This window comes from Drosophila suzukii, chromosome 3 (assembly GCF_043229965.1).
Source record: "Drosophila suzukii chromosome 3, CBGP_Dsuzu_IsoJpt1.0, whole genome shotgun sequence".
NCBI classification, from domain to species: Eukaryota; Metazoa; Arthropoda; class Insecta; order Diptera; family Drosophilidae; genus Drosophila; species Drosophila suzukii.
Genome location: NC_092082.1, coordinates 59,758,338 through 59,785,001, shown reverse-complemented (window position 1 = coordinate 59,785,001; position 26,664 = coordinate 59,758,338). Strand labels below are relative to the sequence as shown.

Sequence of the window (26,664 nt, the reverse complement as noted above, 5' to 3'; positions counted from 1 at the left end):
TCCGCAATGCTGGCGCTCTATCGATACTTATACGTCACTTTTATCGGTATGGAGTGACACATCAGCAAAAAAGTTATTGGACCATGCTCACACTGGCTGCCGCTGTTGCAAAACCAGCTGCAAATTATTGCTAAAAAGTAAACATAAATACATAACGCCTATGTAATTCTCGAAAAGACCCGGCAACTGTTTCACCACAACATTATACGTATTTCTACTCGTTTTCAAATGTTCTCTGAAAAGTAAGACATTTGGTATAAAAACGTATGCGAGATAGGTGTTGTAAATACTTGAAAGGTTGAAATCAGTTAGAAAATGTGAAAATTCTCGTAGCGTACCTTATGGGCTTGTGAAAAGTTTATGCTGTTTACTGCAATAAAATATTGAACCTTAAAGGTAGACTACATTTTGACCATTTTAATGTTAGTGAATTTAATTTGGCGAAGGTTTACCCGTTACTCGTAGAGTAAAAGGGTATACTAGATTCGTCGGAAAGTATAAAACACGCAGAAGGAAGCGTTTCCGACCCCATAAAGTATATATATTCTTGATCAGGATCACTAGCCGAGTCGATCTAGCCATGTCCGTCTGCCCGCCTGTCTGTCTGTCCGGATGAACGCTGAGATCTCGGAAACTATTAGAGCAAGACTATTGAGACTTGACGTGCAGATTCCTGAGCTTCTTACGCAGCGCAAGTTTGTTTCAGCAATGTGCCAAGCCCACTCTAACGCCCTCAAACCGCCCAAAACTGTGGCTCTTACAGTTTTGATGCTAGAATACCTATCGATTGACCCCAAAAAAAAGTTTGCTACGCCCACTTTAACGCCCACATACTTCAAAAAAACGTAAGTATGAACGCAGATATCTCAAAAACTATAGAAGATAGATAGAAGAAGATTCCGTAGCCTTGCACGCAGTGCAAGTTTGTTACGCGAAGATGCCACGCCCACTTTTATTTTTAATTTTAACTGAAATGTATTAGTCTCGTCAATACCTCTCGATTGACCCCAAAAAAAGTTTGCCACGCCCACTCTAACGCCCATAACGCCTAAATCTGTCTACCGCCCACATATCCATATATTGAGATCGCGGGTAGGTGGCGCATTTCCATTTCCCTTTGGTCCCTTTAGCTGAGTAACGGGTATCTGATAGTCGAGGTACTCGACTATAGCGTTCTCCCCATGTTTTAAACTTTAAAAGCCCATAATAATTCCTATTCAATTTTTACTATACGGAACTGTCATCCTTCAACTGTTTGCTAATAGCAATGAGAAAATCATTGGGCGCTGAAAACTTTCCACATCATAGCTTTGAAATTGTATTTAGTTTTGCGTTGTAATCCATTTCATTTTCAGGAAAACTAAATTTGCTTGTCCGCCCTCTTAGATTTTGTGAGTGAATTCCGAATACCGCCGTTGCGCGAAAAAATAAGAAATTTGAAAGACAGAAAGGCATTTTTAACGGCTTAACAGCAGCTTAGCCATTTGCAGCCCAAAATCAAAACACAGCTTTAACGTCACTACTGAACCGTCACTATTTTTGTGAAAACTCTACTTCTTTAAATAAAGAAAATTTTAAAATTTTAAAAAAAGTAAACAACTGAGACCATAATATTGACGTATTTATACCCTTGCAACCGTTGCCCAATATTACCCGTTTATTCATGATATAAAATTGCGGTTGCAAGCCTTTAAGACTAAGTACCGCATTTACCCCAACTTAATTACATACATATATCCGTTACTTGTAGAGTTTTACTCTAGGTATACAAGATTCGTCGGAAAGGAAGCTTTTGCGACCATATAAAGAACATATGCATATTCGATTTACACGGTCTATACATACCACGAATCGAATATACATTTTTGGTTATAATTACCTCACCATTCATGTGAAATAAAGTTGCGACAGGCTATTTTCCCGGTAGTTATAAAAGTTATCTTTGGAAGGCTGATATACATACATAGTCGTTGCCCTTTGAGTCGGCTGTGTAAACTCCCGCATTTTCAGATGTGCATCAAAAGTTGTATATTTTTCAACCGCATGTCTGTATGTAAATGTGTCTCTGAGCCAATTCAAGGTCCACCTTTAATGTTCAAACTTACGTGAAGGTTAAAAAAATAAGTTATCTTCCTATGTAATGGAATGGAATAAGCCTTTTCTAAAGCGCTTAGACCTTATCTAATCCGTGGAGCTCTTAATAAAGCGTTAAATTGTATTTCTTTGTTTGGATGACCGTAAATACATATATGTACATATGTATGTCTGTAGTTCGTTTCGTAATTATTGGACCGATGGTGACTACGGACAGCTGCAGATGACCAATATTGCCGTACGTTTGCGCAAATCGAGCTGTGCAGGTTATTTTGACACACTTTGAAGGGTCAGGTTGTGTGTGCAATTTACTGTTTGCACATGGTCGCACATGTAACGCCTGGAAATCGTTCAAATGCAAAATACCCTGTTATCAACGTAGCTATTAGCTCCACCGAGCTTCTACTCTACAGCTGTATTGATCGCATCGATCTAGCATTGACACAATTTTGCGGCTAGCCTGCCGCACTCTGCCAACGCCTACTAATGTAAGACAATAACCATTTTCCGAGCCATTTGGCGGGCCAGCAAAGCGGTCGGGGCTTCGGAATAATTCCACTGTTGGCAAACTGTACATATATACATATGTACATCACACTGTTTTGACAATTGCGACCGAGAACACGCTCCCGGAAAACCCCTGCACTTGCAACTTTAGAAACCATGAACTGGCAACGGATCGATTTCCATGGACTGATCTGCGTGCTAGCGGCGCTAGGAGTGCCGTCCCAGGCACAGTTCCTCCCCTCATCTGGGCCCCTGCAGTCACCGTATCAGGGTGCAGGGCCGCGTCTGGTGCTCTACGACCTGACCAGTGGCCGGGAGCTGGATCCGCTGCGCTATTTGGCCCTTTTGCGGGGCCCTAGGCAACTGCCAGTAAACGGGAACGTCGTGGAGCTTCCGCAGTTGTGGCAGCCCTGCTCCTGCGCCGAGCTCGCCTGCCGATGCTGCCTGGGTCTGGCCCTGGGATTCGGAGGTTCCCTCAACCAGCGGCTCTGTGCCTCTCTCGAGTACAGCAAGACGGACCTTGGTCTGCGCCTGAGCGTGGAGCTGAACCAGCGCACAGTGGCAAACTTTGGGTTCTCGGCCCGCAATCCTCCCGACTACTGCGTACCGCTCCTCCTGCCGCTGCCGCTCTTCAGCTGCCTACGGCTCTACGACATCAGGGCCTTCGGCGAGGGCAACATGCAGGTCTGTCTGTCGGTGGTTTTTAAGGTTCTGGCCAGCCAGTTCTTTGAGTACCGATTCAACTGCCTTCGCTTCGGCGCCAACGGAGTGCTTTTCGGCGTCGGGGCTGATGTCATGTCCCGGTGCGGTGCAGGAAACGACCAAAAAACGCCGTTGTGCTGGGAGAAGCTTTAGTTTCAACTCTAAATAATATTTTTCTGTCCTTCTTTTTTCCCTCGCTATTATTCATCATTAGACTTCTGACATATTATTATAGGATAAAGATACATACATACATACATAGATCAATTCTGACTACAACAAAGATCGTTTCATTAACCCTCGTGCCCAAATTTTTCGACATATCTTAAGAGTAAAGGTTTGTTCTGGACATTTTTATAATTTTCACCGATCGAGTTTTATAGGAATTCAACTTCGGACCGCCTAGAGGAGGCTTTGGGAAAGTAGGCCAAAAAATGTTCAGCACAAAAATGTTGTTGTTTTCACGTTTTATTATAAACTAATTAAATAAAGGCTTATAAAACAAAAGAAATAACAATTAAAATTAACTTAAATTTACAAAACATCATAATATTTTTGTACAAAAAGTTCGTGTTCTTACTTGTGATGAAAATCGTAGAAAAAGTCTTTTTGCTGTGAAAGGCACAGGCTTGTGTTGCATTTAAGGAAAACGGTCATCGCCACCACAAGGTACATCATTGGACGGCATAAAAGTTTTCTTTCCTATGTAGCTCTTTGCATTTTCAACTGGTCTTGGGCTCCTTGGTCCGTTTGTTAGAGAAGGAGTTTGTACCTTGCAAAACATATATGCGATGTAAGCATTTACCATGACTAAATCAAGCATATACTCGATTTGTGTATTTGTTTCTTTTCACTGTAATCGTATAACGATCGTCGAAGCAAATCGCACTGCCTTTTTGTCCTTCCAACCCGACAAAGACATTTCGACTCCTGATGAAGATCCACAAAGTTCAGTGGAATATCCTCGATGTTACCGAACCTCTACAGCCAGCATGTAGTCCGTCATATTTACACCTTTTTTAATCGCCTCTTCATCTTCCTCATTAACAGGAAACGCTGACTCGTTAGTATCAACAGTCAAATCGTTCTCCAATTCTTCTACGTCCGTATCATTTTCTAATTCAATTGTATTTTAATATTTCTAATCTCCACATCGGAAAGACATCTTAGCCTGTGTCGTCGTTCCATGTCTGCTGAAGCAATTATTTAAACTTAAATATGCCTCGAGTTGATTTACTTTACGAACATTTTTTTTCTGTATTTGTTTTTTTGTTTTGCTTACTTAGTATTATCAACAATACGGAAATAAATAATAAATATTGCGGAGGACCTTTGAAAACATATAAAAACAATTTTTTTATCCGCTCTTTTTACAAAATAATTATTTAGGACGACCTGCAGACTTTTTCAACTTCAGGCGACTGCAGCAACTGACGCAAGGTCTTGCATCTATTGCAAACGCAAAATAGCAAAATGTTTTAAGGTTTGCCCGTCTAGAAGCGGTCTTGGGCCCTAGGGGGTTAAAATTATAGTGTAACACAAAAAGAAATCGTTAAATATATTTCAGTTTGCACTGAAACAAAATCTTTGAAAATGTTGGCGCCAGACAGACTTTATCGTTATGGGCGTTAGAATAAGCGTGACACTCCGCTGAAAGAACCTCTAGAATCTGCTTGCCTAATCAAAATATTTTGGAAATGAAAATGAATGGAAAATAAATGAAAGGTGTCTTGTATTAAACTATATCAAACAATATCGTGACGATCGAAACTTCAACATACTAAAGCAATAACATACAATTTTGTGACGAAAATTGATTGTACATGCGACTTCATCAAAATATTTAAGCTTTTTGCTTACAAAGGTATATTCTATTGTAGCTTTCCGAATGAAAAAATTGTAGAAAGTGTATTTATTTAGTCGGATGTATAATGACTTCATCAAAATATTTAAGCTTTTCGCATACAAAGGTGAATTCTATTGTAGCGTTCCGAATAAAAACATTTTAGAAAGTATATTTATTTAGTCGGATGTATAATCATTTTTCGTCACAAAATTGTATATTCTAACTTGTGTACGTTGAATGTGCAATCGTAACGACCGCTTACTTCGTTAAGAGCTGTATTTGTTTGATAATAGAATGGCTAAAACATTAATTATAAAATACTCATACTCGTATGAGCTATTGTTATAGCTTTAACACTGTATGCCGCATTATACTTAAGTATAGAAACCCGTTATCTATGAACTTTAATAAAGTATGTGTAGTTAGACATCGGAAATTCAACGTGCAACGTTTTTTGAGTTTTAATAAATTAAATTGTTTATTAAAACACGTGTAGTCTTTAATTTTCGAACACAAACTTCTAAATGTTTTCCTTTTATTTAAAAAGTATCTAATAATAATTTTTTCTCATAGTTTTGGGCATTCAAGGCTATCAAAAATTTTTTTCATTCTGAACTAAAACTGATTGCACTTTTTGTCGCTTAATATCTTGGAAACGGTAATTTTAATGACAAAAAGTGTTATATATCAAAAGTTGAGGAATCTCAAGGGCTATATAGTTTGAAATGTAAAAAGAAGTCGTTCAAACCAATTGAGCATATAGCCAAATCGTGGTTAAAAATAAAAACTTTTAGCTTTAACTTTAAATCTATTGTATTAAGACCATTTAAGAAAAGCTAACTTGATTAGCAAATTGTATTACCTTTTCAGCGACATAGCACGTATCTGTAGCATTAGAAGTTTATTTTTTTTTATTTTTTTTAATTTCCCGCCAAACTATCGGGTTTTTCCAAAAGTCGTAAAGCAAAATACATACATACAAGCCCACAAGCAAAGGGAAAACCTTTTCATTTTGAAAAGGCCCTTAAAATAATGTTTTTGGAGTATCTTTTGAGCGGAGCATCGTATTTTAACATATGAGGTGTCAGTCGACACGCATTCTCAGTAAAAATAGAACTAGGCTAATAGCCGGAAGCATTAGTCCCAACCGGTACCAACAGCTTCAATTTTCTATATTTTCACTTTTACTGCACTTTTTCCCAAGCCAATTAAGATTTCTAAAGTCAATCTTCTTAGTTTTTGCGATACCTGTCGATTGGTGCATCATTCATTACTATCAGACCATCACAGCAGATTTTCAATTCTGCGGCTATAGATAGTAGTAATTGATCCTCACCACTATTGCTGTTGGTTCGCACTTGTTGGGTGTGTTGAAAAATAGAAGTTAGCTTCAGACTTGACCTTGAATTCGCTCTCAGCAGAGGTTGGGCAGAGGTTCGGGCAGAGCAAATGGTTTTCTATAACACAGAGTAAGAATCTATATAGAGACACCATTTGCTCTGCCGCTCTCTTTTAAGACTTTGCCAATGATGCCACCTAGGCGAAAAGAGATGATATCCCTAGTTTTTTAAAAGTTCGATGGGACCTTGTAATTACTTCCCGCGGTGAGTTTTATGGGAAATTATATATCTGCACCGCTCTTACTCACTGTTTTGTTTTTGTAATTACTCCTCACCACTATTGCTGTTGCTTCGCACTTGTTGGGTGTGTTGAAAAATAGAAGTTAGCTTCAAACTTGACCTTGAATTGGCTATCAGCAGAGGTTGGGCAGAGGTTCGGGCAGAGCAAATGGTGTCTATATCATAGAGTAAGAATCTATATAGAGACATCATTTGCTCTGCCGCTCTCTTTTAAGACTTTACCAATGATGCCACCTCAGCGAGGTGGCTTGGCTGTTTTTTTCGTTAAGATGCCAAGGTCGTAACCTTTCCCGGGAGATTATGGGTTCTTAATAGTTTTAGTTCCATTCTGACAACGCTTTACTGAACTGAACTCTTTTACTTGATCAATTCGCCAAAAGCAATGTAGAAATCATTTGCCGCGCAAATAATTTCACTTGTTAATGTTGATATTGTATTTAGTTTTACACAGTAATCCATTTTCTTTTCTTTTTCGTTTTCAGTATGGTAAGGCCGATCAGCTCATACTGCAACAGGGGTTTTCTATATCAACCGCTTTCCGCTTAAAATTGCAACAGCAAATAATTAAAAAAAATTTTTTTTTTTGTCTAAAAGGTTTGAGATTTTTAAGTTATGTTCTTCAGGTCTTTTAGGCTGACGTTTTTCTCTAAAGAGCGGCTTGGACACGATAACTCAAAAAGTTATGAACCGATATTTACACCCGTTAATCGTAAAGTGAAAGGGTATACTAGATTCGTCGGAAGGTATACAGCAGGTAGAACGAAGCGTTCGCAACTCTATGAAGTACATATAGTCTTGATCAGCATCACTAACCGAGTCGATCAAGCCATGTCCGTCTGTCTGTCCTTCCGTATGAACGCTGAGATCTGGGAAACTACTCGTATACAAGCTAGAAAGTTGTGACTCGGCATGCAGATTCTAGAGCTTATTGTGCAGCGCAAGTTTGTGTCAGCAAGGTGCCATGCCCAATTTTACGCCCACAATAGCCAAAAATTTTCTTTTGAATTCCCAACCACAGACTAAACATTTTTTAAGCAAATAATGTGTACAATCTTGAGAACAGACGCTTTGCTACTTGTGTATCTCTATCTCCCTCGCCCCCTCCTGAATGTGACCAGTACACTTAACTGAGTAAAGAGTAACTGATATTCGATGGCACCGACTATTGCGATCTCTCTTGTGTTGAATTTGTTTTGCCATGAGAATATCAAAAACTACTGCTTGGATAAAACACTTTGAAATTGTTTTAGCAATTTTAAAAAATGTATATTTTTTTAAATCCGCTAGCTAACCACAGGAGAGAGCGAGAAGCAAATAGGCGGCTAAAGCTTTTCGTCGGGTCCATTTTTCACCGCGGTACTCAAATGAGCTAAGGAAATATAAGGAAAATACCAGATTTAGTGAGTGAATTCCGCCGTTAGCCGCCGCGCAAAAAATAAGAAATTTAAACTTTCGGTGTGCTTGTGCAGAAGCGGTGTGGAAACCTAAAATCAAAAATGTAAGGAAAAACCCAAAAACGCCTGCAGTATTGTGGGACTTGACCCACGGAAGCAACACCACAACAGGGAAAGTCCGCAAAAGAGTGGAAGTGCTGAAGATAACCCAATCAAGAAATCCATTGGGAAGGAGCATGCTGAGTGGGAGGCATTTTGTGCACCAGCAGACTAGTCGTTATTAAATTGCTCTAATCCATTTGTTTTCCGTTTGTCAACAACACAAACCCAGCTGCTGGACAGTAAGACCATGCTACATGCATTGCGGGTGAACTTTTAAAACTTTTGTCACACTACAAAAAATACAATTTTTCGACTAGTGAAACAAATAGCTGACCTTAGTACTAGGGTTTAACATCTTCGGCAAAATTTCAAGTTATATCATAAATTTTTTTGTTCAAGCAGTATGTTTCAAGACACTCCAATAAACAAAATGTACATCGAAATAAATAAATAAGTTATAATTTCTAATGATCCTATCACCAGTTATCAGGTGCGCCGGATGGGTCCCATTTTTTTGAGTCTCCGAAAATATGGTCTCCAGAAAAGAGTTTTGATATAATTTTTATATTCACCTAAATTGTACCAAATCATTTAAGCTTAAAATATCCTTTGAAATATATAACAAGAAAGGAAGCTATCTTCGCTACCCTTCGTTCGTATAAGACCAATGTATGTACAGAGCTTTTTAATTTTTAGAAAGTTTAAAAATAACCACTGAAATGTTAAATTTATTTAATAATAATAATAAATTAATAAATGAATAAATTAATAATAAATTAAATTAAAATTGTTACATTTTAATTTACTAGCGAGTATGGTTTAATATTGATCAAATTTTGTTTGAAGTTCTGAAATAATAAAATATGATATATACGAATGTCGAATTAAATTTTTAAAAAATTGGATGACCAAATCATTAGCTGCCATTGGAACGATCGGATAACTAATGGCAAAATAAAAGTGTTATATTCCTATTATTTTGCAATATGAGCCACATGCTCTTCTTGTGGATAAAAAATAAAAAAAGGTATATTACTAAGAGTAGAATACATATGTGTAAAATTGTACAATTTTGTTAGAATTTTTTTCATATTTTTTCGGACTCTTGGGAAGCTTTTATTCCGATAGCTTTAGAACTGAGAGACTAACTTGCGTACAAACGGACAGACGGACATAGCTAGATCGACTCGTCTAGTGATGCTGATCAAGAATATATATACTTTATGAAATCATTACACCCCCTGCAAGGAATACAAGTCCTGAAAAAGTGCTTGATCTTGGTCGAGAAACCCTATGTTACTCCTTAAAAAAATAAGCTAGTGAAAAATAATAATTATGATATGAGATACGCAGTAAAACCTTTTCCTAGAAATCCACCTCTTTCTTCAACAAACTAAATTCCCAAAGGCAACCAATCCAGGTTCTTGCTTTTATGTTATTAACTGAGGCCGCAAAATGGTCGTTTGTCCCATAGTACAGCGATAACAACGAGTGCTGGTGTTGCTGATGCCGCCGGCTCGCTGGCAGCAATTGCGCAATTGTTCGCTCATTTCGGCTGCCTCTTTTTTGGCTTGCCTCAGCTTTGTTAGCCGACTCAGTCTCAGTCTCAGTCTCAACAAAAGTTACTGTTTTCAAGAGCAATTTCGCCTTGTCTTGGAGATGGCTTTACCCTCGGAATCGACTTTTGCGTTTTTGGGCCCGTTTGGTGGAGATGGCGGGCGGATTGGGGGGACGCGATGGGGCGGTACCGGGCGGGATTGGCGTCCAGCTATTGACTGTGTACGAGTGCTGGTTAAGTATCTCTAGCTGCGTTCGTTAACGCTGGCATCGTTGTTATTGCCGGATTTACCTTCGCTGTTTGCTGGTGCTCTGCTGCTGCCACGACCACTGCGCCGTCGGCCTCCAAACATATGTATACATAATAATTTTACTTTTTTTTGCTGTTTTCCAGCTGGATGCTTTTTTACTTGCAAGCAAGCGTTTTTCATTCGCCGTCAGTTGTATTTGTGTTCGCGCTGCGATCTGTCGCACTTTGAAGTCGCCACCGTCTTTGAGAAAACCTAAAATTGAGCTCTATTAGTCCGATCACATCCTGTGTAGCGGAACAAGCTGAGCGTTCGCAACCGTTTGTAGCCACGTCGAGCTTACCAAAAAATTAAAGTGAGTTTATTACGCAGAAAAAAGCAGATGCGTAACACGCTTCGTATCGGTGCTATTCGCCAACTGTGGTTCATCAATGAGTATTATATCTGATCTGATCCTTCGTGTTTGAACAAGTGCCGTCGATCACAATGTTTGGCCCAAGCCACCAGGCCTTCAAGAAAGTGGGCTTAAAGCCCTTGGTCGTTGGCAAGACTCTTGAGAAATTTCAGGGAAACCCCTGTCGAGCTGGTGGTAGGAGAGACTTCAGTGGCAGACTTTTCAGACATAGAACCAGTTTTTCCTTCGCTGCTGCCCGACCTACCCCAAATGAAATTCGTTCAGCTCTCCGTGACTCAAGTATTCCGCACTCGAGTTGCGCACTCATCCGCACGATGACAACATTTCACACTCCAGCTCGTGCGTGGGCCTCCAAAGAGACCAAGCGGAGCGGGGCAGTGGACTCTGTCAGGCCCACCAACCTTTGACTCGGAGCTAAAGTTAAGAAGAGTTTCACTTTCAATTGCAACACCCAGGTCGGTGACAAGCGGAGGGGCCGTGTGGGGACGGTTGGGCTCGATGACTAACGCGGGTGATTAAAAGATGATGGCTCAGAAGACAACAAAATCATTTTAGCGCTGAGCATCTTGGGGAGTGCGCCAACTTCGCAGTTTACGATCTCCGGGATTTCTCATTTCATTGCGCAGAGTCTGCGCAAAAAGTACGAATGTGGATAAGTGAACAACGGGCCAAGAGCATGTTAAGTTTCTCAACTTTGGGTGGGAAATGTTAATCATAAAAAGTAAAAGTAAAGTATTACAAGTCAAAGTAGCAGCTATGTAGCTTCGTTAACCACTGTTTCATTTGCATTTCGCACATGGCAGTGGCGACAGCAACTGCACCATCTTGTAGCAACAGAAATAATCACAATTGTCAATAGCAAGAGGCAGAGCCAGCGACCGTTCAACTGCCTGGCTTCGGATTGCACTGAAAAAGAAAGCCGCAAAATATGAAATGTTAAAATGCTTACAAAATGAGAGGTATTAATCTTAAACTACCGTATGATTTGTTTAACTTTGGCTGCCCAACTTATATTTAAAAACTACTCAATTTTATTTAGACAACGAGCACATTTACTTACATTTTATTCAGCAATCAAATAGTATTATCCAAATTTTTATGTTCGAAAATATAAATGTGGTATCTGGTCTATCTCATTTTTCTCTGTATCAATGCCACCTACCACTTAAATTCATATGCATTCAGCTGGGGGAGCACTTGTGGGCGTGTCCGCTGTTTAAATTAAGCCTTTGTTGTCCAAACTCCTCACAATGCACGACGTGTTGCGAGGCAAGCTTAGCTTGATTAACACCTGACATGGGCCCAAATAAGTAAATGAGTTCCCCTTCGCGCGGGGGGTCAAAGGAAGACAGTCGCCGAGCTACATATTCTATGCCGCCTTCGAATCGAAGTTGCGTCATATGCTAGAAGCCCGTCATCAAGTGTGAGCCGATAATCGTGCCTGATTTTGAATGCAAAAGACGTGGGAATGCGAATCCTTTAAAGCCGCAGCGGTCGCTGCACGCGAACAGCTAAATTACCGGCTCTAATTTCCGACGACTAGAGTCGGGGAAAATTATAATTGCAGGTTGCATTTCAACACTCGACCTTATATCGCGATGCCGCATAAGCACCACCTATAATGAAGTGACAGCGTTTCCGCAGCTCTCTTATCGTCCCACATCTCTGGTCGAATCAGTGATGTAATCCTGAATAGCCGAAAGAGACCGAAAAAGACGCAACGCACCAAAACTGTAAAGACTTCGGAGCGTCCGCGCATGGTCACTGCACTTGAGTGCCGGCGAGGAAAGAGTCCAATCTCTCTTTATCGATCATTTACTCTTGAAGCACTATAGTGACGGTGGCTTTGCTTCAGATAATGCAACAAGGCAAATTCAAACTCGTTTTGAAGCTTTTGCGGTTTACAGCGGGTTCGATTTTATACCTAAACAAGAGGGAACGCTATAGTCAAGTGCCTCGACTATTAAATACCCACAAACACAAATTTTAACTGGACTGAATTAGTTTCGTCAATACCTATCGTTCCAAAATAAAGTTGCCTATTTTTTTAAATTTTCAAATGGCCGATTCGCCTAAAAACCGTTCTAAATGTTTAAAAATGGGAAGCCTAGCAGTCTGAGTGGCGTGAGTTCGAGTCCTTCAGAAGACAACTTATATTTTTTTATGTTCCTCAAGGTCTTAAACTACATTTCTTAATTAGGTCTTGAGCACAATCAAATTTAAAACTAAAATATAAATAAAGTCGAACTAGTCATGCCCGTCTGTCTGACCGTCCGTATTAACGCTGAGATCGCAGAAAGTTTTTTTTTTGTCAAAGCCTAACGATTGACCTAAAAAAGTTTGGTACGCCAACTCAAACGCCCACAAAAGCCTATAACTCTAAAATCTGTCTGGAACCCACATTTTTAAAGATTTTGTAAAATTGTGATTCTGTTTTGTTTGTCAATACCTATCTACAAATTGTTTAAATCGGACCATTCTTTAAGAAGATATGGAATGTAGCTTTGCAGTTCGCATAAATCCATCTCTCACACAAAAACAATACCTTTCACTTGACTTATTACTTTGAAATATTTAAGTGGTGATTTTCCAAAAAATGTTTGAAGCTGTTTTGGGCTTTATTATTTTAAAACCCATAACGCTTACTTAAATTCCCCTATTTTGATGGCAAATTGTAGAGCTTTGTTTTTAATAAAAGCACGAAACATTAAAATTTGATTACAAGAGTAGTATGCTAACAGCAACGTTATTTCCTTATGTAAATTCTTAAGATTTCTCAGTACAGCAATAACAATTTTTTTTGCGCTATTTGGGTGTGAGGTCCGTAAGCTAGGGTATTACCGTCACTTGGTGCACTCGTGCGCGTCGAGTTGAAAGTGAAAGTCTTGCCGAGCAGAGCGCAGCGATTTGGGTCGACAAGCCGTCTCTTGGCTAGCCACTCAGAGCTCTATTGTCTGTGCCAGTCAATGTCGCAATTTTAAACGCGGTCGCGAACTTTGGTGCGCACACTCGCATTTAAAATGCAATTTTCAATTTACTTAATTTTTTTTGTTTTCTGTTACTCGGCCGATTTGTCTATATTAGTTGCTTATTTGATTGTTGCCCGCGTCGCTATGACGCATTTGTAACATCATTGTCAGATTATCAATATCAAATATTAGATTATTGTTTCATTGACAACTGACAGAAATCGGATCCGATGATAGAAAAAAATGATCTGACCTGTAAATCAAATAAATTTGTATACCCGGAACTTGAAGAGTAAAAGTGTACATTGAGCAGTATAATTTATGGCGTATTACACCAGTCTACAAAAAAAAATCGACGAAATACCGACCTTGGTTTTTCGGTAAGGTACATCTCCCTGGTTAAGAAAACGACACTTAACATTTTTTCTATGGTACCAACTTTTTTTAAAGTGTAAAAAACGTTTTTCGCTCTTTTTTATTTTCTAACGTCAGATTCCTTGCTATTAGTGCTGGGCAAGCTAAAAAGTATGCGGTTGCAGTTGCGAGGAAATCATTTTCATATATTTTTAGCAAGGAAACTGGCGTTATGCATAACAACTTGCACCAAATTCTTACGTTCCCCAACACGGAAAATTTAAAATAGTGTTTAACGGCCGCTGCTCCCGAATACTGAAATAGGGTATATACGTTTAAAAATCTATACAAAATCGATTTACCAACGGATTGTCGTGATCAATGGCTCATATTCGCCGTTAAGGTTCTACCTTCAAGAAAATAATAAAAAACTCATTTCAGTTTTTAGGCGTGCCAGCGCTTTTGCTTGTTTTCCAACTTTTTCAACTTTGACGAAGTGTAGCTTTTAAACTAATGAATAAAACTCAATGCTGTATATACGAGTTATAAGTCATTTTATTACCTGTAAAATGAGTCTTTGATGACCGAATTCGGTTTGTCAACACCCGAGTTAAAAAATAAAACGGTACGAAAAACGTTTTTTACACCTTAAAAAAAAATGTTTCCATAGAAAACATTTTAAGTGCCCTTTTCTTAATCAGGGAGATGTACCTTACCGGAAACCAAAGGTCGCCTTAAAGGCGTATTTCGTCGATTTTTTTGTAAGCTGGTGTAATTAGTCTATTTTCCCAAAAGTCGTAGAACTTATGTTTATACCCGTTACTCGTAGAGTAAAAGGGTATACTAGATTAGTCGAAAATTATGTAACAGGCAGAAGGAAGCATTTCCGACCCCGTAAAGTATATATATACTTGATCAGGATCACTAGCCGAGTCAAACTAGCCATGTCCGTCTGTTCGTCTGTATGCGCCACAGTTTTGGGCGGTTTATGGGATTAAAGTGGGCGTTTCGTTACAAACTTGCGCTCTGACAAAGCCAAGGAATCTAAATCGGAAATTCCAATTCTCTATCTCTAACAGTTTCCGAGATTTCCATGTTCATATGTACGATTTTTTGAAGTTTGTGGGCAGTTTTATGACGGTAGAATGGGCGTGGCGATTTTTTTTTGAGTCAATCGATAGGTTATAATGAGAACAATAAATATCAGATAAAATTTGTGTGTAGCTTTTTAACTATAGGAGCCACAGTCTTAGGCGGCTTGTGGGCGTTAGAGTGGGCATGGCATATTGCGCTGCGTACGAAGATAACGAAATTAATTCTGAAATTTAAACCATCTAGCTCTTATAGTTTTCAAGATCACAGCGTTCACACGGACAGACGGACAGACAGGCGGACAGATCTACTTGGCTAGTGATCCTGATCAAAATTATATATTCTTTATGGGGTCGGGTACGCTTCCTTTTACCTGTTACATACTACGAGTATAAAAACGTGAGTGCTACAGTTTTTGGCGGCTTGGGGGTGTTAGGTTGGGCGTGGTAAATTCAGTTAACAAACTTGTTATACCAGTCACTTGTAGAGTAAAAGGGTGTACTATATTCGTCGGAAAGTATGGAACAGGTAGACGGAAGCGTTTCCGACCCCATATACACTTGCCATGTCCGTCCGTCCGTATGAACGCTAAGATCTCGGAAACTACAAGAACTAGAATGTTGGGACTTGGCGTGCATATTCTTCGGCTTCGGACGGACGTAAATGTGTATTGATCCTGATCCCGACCAAGAATTAAGCCCTATGAGTAACGAATATAAATACAGAGTTGTTGGACAATAATCTCTAAGCTGCCTAGAATTGTGTACATTGGTATTGACGTACAAACTTAATAAATCAGTTTGGGGGAACACAATCTTGGGTCAATAATAAGTCATATTGTCAAAAAAACTATATTCCTAAAATCACGTTTGACACTCCACATCCTAAAAAGGAAAATACTGGTTTGCTTCTTCCGTGTGTGCATCAAGCCGCATCTTAGTCGAGCTGAATACATTTTTAAATTACGAAAAAAAGACGTTCGGTATATAGATGGCATCCAAATTGAAATTATATTTTTTTATTAACCGAACTGGTTATATGAGATTAAAAACAAGGAAGAACGCTATAGTCGAGTACCTCGACTATCAGATACCCGTTACTCAAAGGGAAATGGAGATATGCAAGCAGCAAATCGAGATTAAAATGCGCCACCTACCGGCGGTAGACAGATTTAAGCGTTATGGGCGTTAGAGTGGGCGTGGCAAATTTATTTTTGGATCAATCGATAGGTATTGACGACACCAATACATTTCAGTTAAAATTTTTTATCTAGCATGAAAATTGTGGGCGTCACAGGTTTTCGCGGTTTGTGCGCCTTTAAGTGGGCGTGGCAAACTTTTTTTTAGGTCAATCGATAGGTATTGATGAGAACAATACATTTCAGTTAAAATTTTCTATCTAGCATCAAAACTGTAGGAGTTACAGTTTTGGGCGGTTTGTGGGCGTTAGAGTGGGCGTGGCAGTCTACTGAAACAAACTTGCGCTGCGTAAGAAGATCAGGAGTCTGTACGCCAAATCTCAATAGCCTAGCTCTCATAGTTTCCGAGATCTCAGCGTTCATCCGGACAGACAGACGGACAGACGGACATGGCTAGATCGACTCGGCTAGTGATCCTGATCAAGAATATATATACTTTATGGGGTCGGAAACGCTTCCTTCTGCCTGTTACATACTTTCCGACGAATCTAGTATACCCTTTTACTCTACGAGTAACGGGTATAAAAAATGGTGCCAAACACAGCATGGACTTAAAAATAAAATTCCCGCTGGAGATTAAATCAATGCACTTAAAAAAAGAAGACAAAAGCGTCAATCCATCTACTGCAAATAGGTTTCAGTGATTTCCGCATGCCAGAGTAGCAACGAAAGTTGCAGTTATTAATTGATGTTTCGCTTTCTGAGCCCAACGCACCCACCAAAAACACGCAAATGCAGCAGAACTGCATTGAAGCAGTCATAGACTTGGTGTTGAGCGGTATTACCTCTGCGTGCCGGCAAAGAACCTGTTTTTCACATAGGCAGTCAGGCATTCCCATTAAATAATTACTGGTCAAAGAAAATAAACAATACTTTTTTTATTCGGGGAAGTCATTTTTTTCGCCAAGGGTGCTTGTTCAAACTTAATGTTCATAATTAAACGTATATATTGTATATACATTTTTGAGATTTATTTTTATATATTAAATCAAATGCATTGTTATTTTAAATGTTATGACTAACTTAGTTAAAAGGGATTTGGCAAGATCAGTTTGGCCGCGCTATTATACCCTAAAATATTATTTTGTAAAATATTTAAAATGGAGTAACGGGTGTCTGATAATCAAAGCACTCGGCTGTATCGATTTTTCTTGTTTTTTTATGATAAACAAAAATAAGTTACCTTTGTCTGTGTATTGTGATACTCAATTCACTTTTACCCAATTTTTTGTGGGGTGCAATCTTTTTAGTCTTCGTATGTTCATGGGTCCGGAAAGTGTGATAGCAAGTCTGTTTGTGTGAGAGACGAGGTTTCTTCTTGTTTTGTGTATTTTTTAGACTGAGCGCTGCCTATAATTTAAGTTAATAAAAAAAAGTTCTCTAGCTCAGAATTTCTTAAAATAAATTTACACTTGCTCATTGAGGTATCTCAGAACTGAAAATTAGAAACACGCGCGCTTTATCCGGTTGAGCTTTAGACGCATCACGTTAAGCAATGTACAAACTGCGTATAAGAGTTTGAAAGGCAAATGTTTGCAATCAACTGGATTTTCTATAATGTTTTTCCTAATTACTTGAAACTAAAACAAGATAAAACGCTTTGGTCGATGGCCTCACTATCAGATACCCTATACTCAGCCAAAGAAAGCGCGAGAGGGATGGACAAATGCTTGCAACAAACCGATCATTCCTTCAACCAACAAAAGTTCTGATACTAACTTTTGTGACGAAAATGTATTATACGAAATACTAAATAAATACACTTTCTAAATTTGTTACATTCGGCACGCTGCCATTCAATATGCCTGGGTTTAGCTGTACGATTTTGATAAAGGGTGTCGAATGAGAAAAACACAGGTATATTATATTGCAGCGTGTCGAATGGAAAAATTTAGAAAGTGTATCAGAACTTTTGTTTGTTGAAGGTGCGATCATCACTACATTTTTACCTCGCTAAGAGATGTTTTTGTTTGATTAAAAAGTTATAACCAAATAATAATCAATTATTAGCCAATTTAATCGAGATGACACACTACATGCAGTATATCGGTTAAGAGGTGTTTTTGTTTGATATCAGAAGTTTCTGTTTTAAACATCAATCATATATTTAATCTACTTCCCAAAAGCCGTAGAGTTCAACTTTCTTATATGAACTGTTAATAGCAATTTAAATGATTCCATGACCATAAAATAGCGTTTGGATACGCACTTACAAAATGCAATGTTGTCCAAAGTTAAAGAATCTCAAGGGCTATATACTTCAAAGTTTTAACCGAAATCATTTTTAAACAAGGAAAAACGCTATTGTCGAGAACCTCGACTATCAACCAATGGGACCAAATGGAAATGGAGATATGCAAGGAGCAAATCGAGATTGAAATGCGCCACCTACCCGTGGTCTCAATATATGGTTATTTGGGCGGTAGACAGATTTAAGCGTTATGGGCGTTAGAGTGGGCGTGGCAAATTATTTTGAATCAATCGATAGGTATTGACGAGACCAATACATTTCAGATTAAATATTGTATCTAGCATGCTAATTGTGAGCGCCACAGGAATGGACGGCTTGTGGGCGTTAGAGTGGGCATGGCAAACTTTTTTTTTGGGTCAATCGATAGGTATTGACGAGTCTATTACATTTCAGTTAAAATTTTTTTTCTAGCATGAAAATTGTAGGCGTCACAGGTTTGGGTGGCTTGTGGGCGTTAGAGTGGGCGTGGCGTATTCGCGTGACAAACTTTCGCTGCGCTCAAGGCTACGGAATCTAAATCTAAAATCCCAATTTTCTATCTTTGATATTTTCCGAGACATCCGCGTTCATATATACGATTTTTAGAAGTTTGTGGGCGGCTTGTGGGCTTTGAAGTGGGCGTGGCAAACTTTTTTTTGGGACAATCGATCGGTATTGATGAGAACAATTCATTTCAGTTAAAATTTTTACTCTAGCATCAAAACTGTAGGAGCCACAGTTTTGGGCGGATTGTTTGCTGAAACAAACTTGCGCTGCGTAGGAAGCTCAGGAATCTGCATGCCAAATCGCAATAGCCAAGCTCTTATAGTTTCCGAGATCTCAGCGTTCATCCGTACAGACAGACAGACGGACAGACAGACAGATGGACAGACGGACATGGCTAGATCGACTCGGCTAGTGATCCTGATCAAGAATATATATACTTTGTGAGGTTGGAAACGCTTCCTTCTGCCTGTTACATGCTTTCCGACGAATCAAGTATACCCTTTACCTCTACGAGTAACGTGTATAAAAATTAGCCCTTGATTTTAGAAAAACAACTTACATTTATGGCAGTCCACCCTAAAAGCGGAAAAATCATTCTTAGTTCATGAAATTTCACCCTAGATTTGACCAAAGCTCAATACGGATTTTAGAACAAATTTTATTAAAACCAAGGATGACAAGAAAGGAAGTTAGCTTCGGCAAGCCGAAGCTTATCTACCCTTGCAGCTATAATTATTAAATTTAAAAAAACAAAAATTATATTCCCAATAGTATAAATAATATGTCAAACAACACCGAAGCTATAATTTGTTTCATATTATTTTCCTACCAATTTTCCGACCGTTCCTATGGCAGCTATATGATATAGTCGTCCGATTTTGATAAAATTAAATTCGAAATTCAGAACTAATTAAAAAATGTTATTTCCAAGCGTAGGAGGTTATATGTTAAAAAACACCGAAGCTATAATTTGTTTCATATTATTTTCCTACCAATTTTCCGATCGTTCCTATGGCAGCTATATGATATAGTCGTCCGATTTTGATAAAATTAAATTCGAAATTCAGAACTAATTAAAAAATGTTATTTCCAAGCGTTGGAGGTTATATGTTGAAAAACACCGAAGCTATAATTTGTTTCATATTATTTTTCCACCAATTTTACGACCGTTCCTATGGCAGCTATGTGATATAGTCTTCCGATTTTGATAAAATTAAATTCGAAATTCAAAACTTATTAAAAAATGTTATTTCTAAGCTTAGGAGGTTATATGCTAAAACACACCAAAGATATAATTTTTATACCCGTTACTCGTAGAGTAAAAGGGTATACTAGATTCGTCGGAAAGTATGTAACAGGCAGAAGGAAGCGTTTCCGACCCCACAAAGTATATATATTCTTGATCAGGATCACTAGCCGAGTCGATCTAGCCATGTCCGTCTGTCCGTCTGTCCGGATGAACGCTGAGATCTCGGAAACTATGGGAGCTAGGCTATTGAGATTTGGCAGCGCAAGTTTGTTTCAGCACAGTGCCACGCCCACTCTAACGCCCACAAGCCGCCCAAAACTGTGGGTCCTACAGTTTTGATGCTAGAATAAAAATTTTAACTGAAATGTATTGTTCTCATCAATACCTATCGATTGACCCAAAAAAAGTTTGCCACGCCCACTTTAACGCCCACAAACCGCGAAAACCTGTGACGCCCACAATTTTCATGCTAGATAAAAAATTTTAACTGAAATGTATTGGTCTCGTCGATACCTATCGATTGATCCAAACAAAAATTTGCCACGCCCACTCTAACGCCCATAACGCTTAAATCTGTATACCGCCGGTAGGTGGCGCATTTTAATCTCTCTTTGCTGCTTGCATATCTCCATATAGCTGAGTAACGGGTATCTGATAGTCGAGGTACTCGACTATAGCGTTCTTCCTTGTTTTAAATTTGTTTTTCCTATTATTCCTATGGGAGCTATAAGACATAGTTGTCCGATCCGTCTGGTTCCGACTTATATACTACCTGCAAAAAAAATAAGACTTTTGGGAAAGTTTCAGCCCGATAGCTTTAAAACTGAAAGACTAGTTTGCGTAGAAACGGACGGGAGACGGACATGGCTAGATCGACTTGTCTAGTCATGCTGATCAAGAATATATATACTTTATGGGGTCGGAAACGTCTCCTTCACTGCGTTGCAAACTTCTGACTGAAATCAATATACCCTCTGCAAGGGTATAAAAAAGTATATTTATTAAAGCGATTTTAGAAATAAATTTCTTTGAGTGTGGACATGATTGCGGGAGAATGGGGAATCCGAGCTCAAATGTAAAAACGATTTTTTGATTACTGGGGAAATGGCAGCGGCGTGAACAAAAAAGTATTACTACATCCTAAGTCATCGAGTTCTCCTTAACAGGTGCAATCAAAACTGGCAGCATCACTGGCACCATGAAAACTACGGGTATATCTAAAGTTCAACAAAATCAGTATTATCAAATGTTATCTTCAACTATCCTTGCCCCACAAGGAGTGTTTGACTTCTTCCAAAATATCACCGAAAATGCAGAATAAAAAAAAATACAAGAAAGGAAGTTAACTTTAACTTAAAGTTTGTATACCCTTGCAGTTATAATTTTTAAATAAAATTCGAAATCCCTAAAAATGCAAATAATGATATTCCCAATAGTATAAGATAATATGTCAAAAAACAACGAAGATATAATTTGTTTCATATTAATTTTCCACCAATTTTCGTTCCTTTGACAGCTATATGATATAGTCGGCCGATTTTAATAAAATTAAATTCGAAATTCAGAGTTAATTAAAAATGTTTATTTCCAAGCGTAGGAGGTTATATGTTAAAAAACACCAAAGATATAATAAGACATTTGGGAAAGTTTCAGACCGATAGCTTTACAACTGAGAGACGACAGACAGACGGACATGGCTAGATCGACTCGTCTAGTGATGCTGATCAAGAATATACATACTTTATGGGGTCGGAAACGTCTCCTTCCCTGCGTACCCTCTGCAAGGGTATTACAAGAAAGGAAGCTAACTTCGGCTTGCCGATGTTTCTATACGACTGTCGTTCCCGTGGGAGCATTGTATATACAGAGCTTTCCGATTTTTAGAAAATTGAAGACTTATAGAAATATTTTAAGATAAGGTTATATTTCAACTACCGTGTATGAAATAAATATATTACTTATTCGATCGTTCCTATAACAGCTATTTAAATTTTATTTGAAATTCTGAACTATTAAAAGAATGATATTCTTATGAGTGCTACGCCCTCTCAAACGTCCCCAAACCTCCCAAAACTGTGGCTTCAACAATATTTATAGGAAAAGCAACATTTTAACTAAAATGTATTGCTCTCATCAATATCTATCGATTGACCCAAGAAAAGTTTGCCGCGTCCACTCTAACGCCCATAAAGCTTAAATATGTCTGCCGCCCACATAACCATAAAAACAGATCGCGGGTAGGTGGCGCATTACAATCTCGATCTGCTGATTGCATATCTCCTTTGGTCCCTTTAGCTAAGACGGGCCACTGGACTAAAGCGTTCTTCCTTCTTAATTATTATTATACCCGTATTCGTCGGAAAGTTTAAGAGCTAAGATTCTTGGGCTGCCTCTGCAGCGCATGTTTATTTTAGCAGGTGCCATGCCCACTCTAAAGCCCACAAACGCCTACATTTTTATATGTTTGTTACATATTTAAATGATATTTTGTTCTTATTATCAAGCAATAATAAACGATTGCAAATTCGATAGAGTACGAGGGAAGGATTCGTGCAGCAAATCGCCTGTTTACGAGGCGGCACCTAGGTTTCACGCTTCGTGGCGTTTTGGTAAAATCTTGAAAACAGCCCATAGGAATGAACGATGGGTGGCGCTTTGGTGTGGTGTGCATTTAGTGCGAGGGTAACGGGTATCTGATATGATGGATCTGATGGATCAGTTCTCAGTTGTTCTGCTGACTGCTCATGATACATAACGACGTCATAAAAGTTAAACATTTTACCTGAAAAATTCCACAATGCAATTCAAATGTTTTTTAAACCATGGACTGATCATGATATAAGCATTTTTGCATTATGATTAGCAATCATGTGCGTTCATCAGAACTATCGTTGTTGTTCTGCTGAGCGCGACCAATGAAACTAAAAATAAATTATGTAAACAATAGCTTAATCTCTAAATCACTCCCATTTTACAGCTAACGAAAATTACCAGATGATGGCAATGTCACGCCGCTGGCATGTTGTTATTGTTCTCACGGCTTTCTTGGCGGGCTGTGTGTCTCTGTCGGAGTTCAACGAAGGCCGCAGTCCAAGCGTAACTGGAAAGCCATCCCTGATTCGGGCGGAGCTCCGCTTTGGCCGTAACCTGGATGCCTCCAATGTGCGAGTGGTAAATGTCAAGTCCAGCAAGGGCGACGATGTCGAAATTTTGGTCGGCAAGAACAGCCGCAAAGCGCGAGCTGAGGATGCTGCTGGCTCCTTCTTTGTGCGAAGCGCGGACGTCAAGCGTCTTCTAAGTCCACCCAGGAGCAAGTCCAGTGGTCGCCAGCTTAGCTTCGAACACAGCCCGGCTTTGCTGAAGCAAAGCGAGCTGGCCCTGCAGATGGGCTCCTATCGGCAGCGCAAGGAAGAGGCGGAGCAGCGCCAAGTCAAACTTATCCAGCTGCAGCTGGCCAAGGTGCAGAGTATGGCGGAGGAATACCAGGCCGTACAGGGAGAATCCCGCAGGGGGCGTCAGTTTGCCACAGACGTGTCCTGGCAACCCGCTCATACCACCGTCCAGTTCCCAACCTCTTCAGTCTCACGCAAAAACTTATCTTTGGCGGCAGACCGCCAATGGCAATCTTTCGGTACGGAATCTGTGGATACAATTCCACGGGTGCAGCGATTGGGGCAGAGGTCGGCGGTCAGCTTTCCTAGAGACTCGGAGCTTGCTGCATCCGACCTCCATGAGTACAGGGACAATAGAGCCTACGCCAACAGTGGCACGAGCCACGGATACCGGACTCAAAATCTTATTACCAAGCACAACTACAACACATTGCCGCAGAAGACCAAGTACGTAACCTACATGCCGCACTCCGTGGTGGTGACGGCCAGCGCAGGAGTCGCCACGCCCAACAACACTCGACGTCCAGGGCAAATTGGAGGGTACGGAAGCCCACACTACAATCCTATCGGCCAGAGCACCCACAGCGTCGTGGACGGTCCCGCTGTGACGCTGATCGAAGGCGTCCGGGTGCCGGACAGCGCCGAGGACAAAGTGAAGACCTGGCGCAATGCTCGCGTCCTGAATAACCAGTTGGTGCCATATCCAGAGGGTTACACGCCGCCGAGGGCTCAGATGCCCAGCTTCGACCGATAATTGCGATAGTTGTAAACCAAATCGACGGGTGTTGGTGCTCAACGGCTAATTATATTTATTGATTTGATTATTGTTAAGCTATTTATAAAAGTTGAATTAAAGTTGTCAAGGAAGTCGTGTCGGTCTATCTCATAAAGTCGTTGACGGTTAGTACCCGTAGGTCTGTTTTGCGCAGATGTCGGTCACATGAAGGCGCGTCAAACGTCAGATAGACGACGTGCATCGGCGCGGTCTGCATAAATCCGTTCTCAGACAGCGTGTAGCGGTACGGCTTTAGAAACTCCAGGTATACAAACACAGCTGGGCGCTTCACTTGGATGGTAATGCTTACGCTGTTGCGCTTGACATCGGTGGTATTGAGACAGGTTAGGGAGGCGATATTGTACTGCGGAGGTGGATGTTAGGTTAGGTTAGGTGTCTGGCTTATGCAGGGCTTGTTTACCTCTAGATCGGGGTCTTCGATTCCGACGGCAGCGGTAATGCTGCTGGGGAAGAAGTAGGTTCTGGAGATCACTTCATGGCCTCGACGCAGATGAAACTCCAGGAATGAGTTTGTTTTAGTGAATTGCCCCTTTAGCAGATCAGAAATGGGAATGACCTTGTCGTAGTGCACGCCATTGGGGCGAAGGGTAACCTCCCACGTCGTTGATTGGCGCGGCAGCAGCTGAGACCACAAATAAACATTAGCCACGACATTGAGTTCCCGCGTGTCCACCTCCAGTAAATCGCAAATAAGCGAGATGTTTAGCGAGTCCGTGGATCTTTCGTAGAGAGCTACGATTGCAATCGGCGCTAAAAAGTCGCGCGCCCAGTAATGAAGAATCTGTAGTGGGGAGACAGAGAATGATATTTTTGAGCTGGTGAAAAACCATCGAAAGCCTTGACTGTCTTTAGATATTAGATTGACAAAATAAATAAATTTCAATTTAAATTTAAGCTTTAAGACATAAAATTTGACGATTTGTGGGCGAAAGGCAATTTTATTTTAGAGCAGACGTACGATTAAAAGTAAAAACTTTTTTTCTGTGGATGGGTGTTGGTAAAATACTTAAATATTAATTTGATTTTTAGTTCTAACACTTAAACTGTGAAAAACTTTTGTTTCGATTTTCTAATCTAAAAAAAAATTAAAATCTGTCGGACTTATAGTTTTTGCGACTATTGCGAATCATCTTTCGGGAAAAGTTTAAAGTTCCAAGTTTGGATGTTGGAACCTGCTAAAGCCAAGTTGCACTTGTAAAAACTGTTCCGAAGTCTCGACGTTCATGCGGACGGAAAGACAACAAGTCTGGAGCGATCTTAAATAAGTAAGATGAGAGTGTTGACAGATAACTGCAGAGGGCCGGCAGATAAGATGTGTACCCCAAAACTGCTCTGAATGCGGCTGCTGTCTTAAATTAATTATATGGTTCCTGATCGTAGTAATTGTAATACAATTACAGCTCACCTTCCAGTTGCCGTAGAAATCTATGCCGGACCAGGATGGCGCCACCCATACGTCGTTTAGCTGCCAGTAAAGGGCGCCCATGGTTTTGTGAGGGGTGTCCCGCAGGCTGCGGTACAATTCCGTTTCCACCTTAGTGGCCATGGCCTGAGCGATCTGGCTGAAGTATATCAGTGCATTGGCATAGTTATCATCCTCTGGCAAGGGGAGCGGAAGGTGTCTCTCCACCAAAGCGATTACGGGAATATTTCCTAGCGGATGGTGCTGGCGGTGTCTAATTAGAGCAAGAAGGTCGTCATCGCCGTTCTTGCTGCGCTGCCAGGCATAAGTTCCTGGAAAGCTCTGAAAGCCGTATTCACTAACAAATCGAGGACGTGGATAAATTTCTGGGTCCCAGCCGTCCTTTGTGTAGTCGTAGAAATGTACTATGGATGATATCAGTTTCAAAGCATCACTTTTTAATATAGGGACTTCTTACCATCGCCATTGTGATTGTCCTGGGGGTTGCTAGAAATGTAGTTTTCCTTTTCACTGGCCTTGCCATTGGAGGGCGATGAGACTAGTGGCTGGGGTCGAGAGCGATGCGAGACTAGCTTTAATTCGTGGATGACATTGGCCAGGTAGAGCTCCCGGTAGTCGCTTTCAAAGCGATCTCTTTCAAACAGCGTGCCATACCAGTTCTGTACCAATGCGGCTTCGTTTTCATTGTTGGTTACGAAAATTGCCACGCTGGGATGGTGCGACAGCCGTATGGCATTTTGGCGAACCTCCTCACGCACTGATGACAAGAAGTCGTCGCCAACCGGGTACATGGCACATGCAAACATCATATCTTGCCAAATTAGAAGGCCTAGACTGTCGGCGAGCTGGTAGAAGTAATCTGATTCGTAAACACCGCCTCCCCACACGCGCAGCATGTTCATATGCGCTTCCTTGGCGGATCTCAATAGGTGGCCAACTTCACATGATA

At 40.1% G+C, this 26,664-nt stretch overlaps 3 protein-coding genes and 1 long non-coding RNA gene across 9 annotated transcripts in view; 2 read left to right on the top strand and 2 right to left on the bottom strand.

Annotated features, from left to right (window-relative positions):
• Window positions 1-3: 3 nt before the first annotated feature.
• On the top strand, window positions 4-24,363 carry LOC108011651 (uncharacterized). Of its 4 annotated transcripts, none has more exons than XM_036817752.3 (2): window positions 4-137; window positions 23,082-24,363. In XM_036817752.3, the coding sequence occupies exon 2, from the start codon at window positions 23,099-23,101 to the stop codon at window positions 24,248-24,250; it is 1,152 nt and encodes a 383-aa protein (XP_036673647.3). In that variant the 5' UTR covers window positions 4-137; window positions 23,082-23,098; the 3' UTR covers window positions 24,251-24,363. The 4 variants fall into 4 exon arrangements, with proteins under 4 accessions (XP_036673647.3, XP_016932335.3, XP_016932336.3 ...); XM_017076846.4 differs by lacking the exon at window positions 4-137 and adding an exon at window positions 10,125-10,445; XM_017076847.4 differs by lacking the exon at window positions 4-137 and adding an exon at window positions 13,379-13,504.
• On the top strand, window positions 1,783-5,027 carry LOC118877828 (uncharacterized). The gene has a single exon (XM_065866236.2). The coding sequence runs from the start codon at window positions 2,758-2,760 to the stop codon at window positions 3,454-3,456; it is 699 nt and encodes a 232-aa protein (XP_065722308.1). The 5' UTR covers window positions 1,783-2,757; the 3' UTR covers window positions 3,457-5,027.
• LOC139353002 (uncharacterized) lies at window positions 6,471-17,831 on the bottom strand. Its single transcript, XR_011604076.1, has 2 exons — window positions 17,302-17,831; window positions 6,471-11,411 (listed from the first exon to the last, which is right to left on the bottom strand). It is a non-coding gene; the product is annotated as an uncharacterized lncRNA (long non-coding RNA).
• Window positions 24,280-26,664, bottom strand: part of beta-Man (beta-mannosidase) — a 68,130-nt gene continuing 65,745 nt past the window's right edge. For all 3 annotated transcript variants that reach the window (XM_017076842.4, XM_017076844.4, XM_017076843.4), the window contains 4 exons: window positions 26,173-26,652; window positions 25,698-26,119; window positions 24,693-25,073; window positions 24,280-24,635 (listed from right to left, as the gene is read on the bottom strand). In XM_017076842.4, the coding sequence (XP_016932331.2) occupies window positions 24,375-24,635; window positions 24,693-25,073; window positions 25,698-26,119; window positions 26,173-26,652 (1,544 nt within the window). In that variant the 3' untranslated portion in view covers window positions 24,280-24,374. The remainder of the gene's footprint in view (window positions 24,636-24,692; window positions 25,074-25,697; window positions 26,120-26,172; window positions 26,653-26,664) is intronic.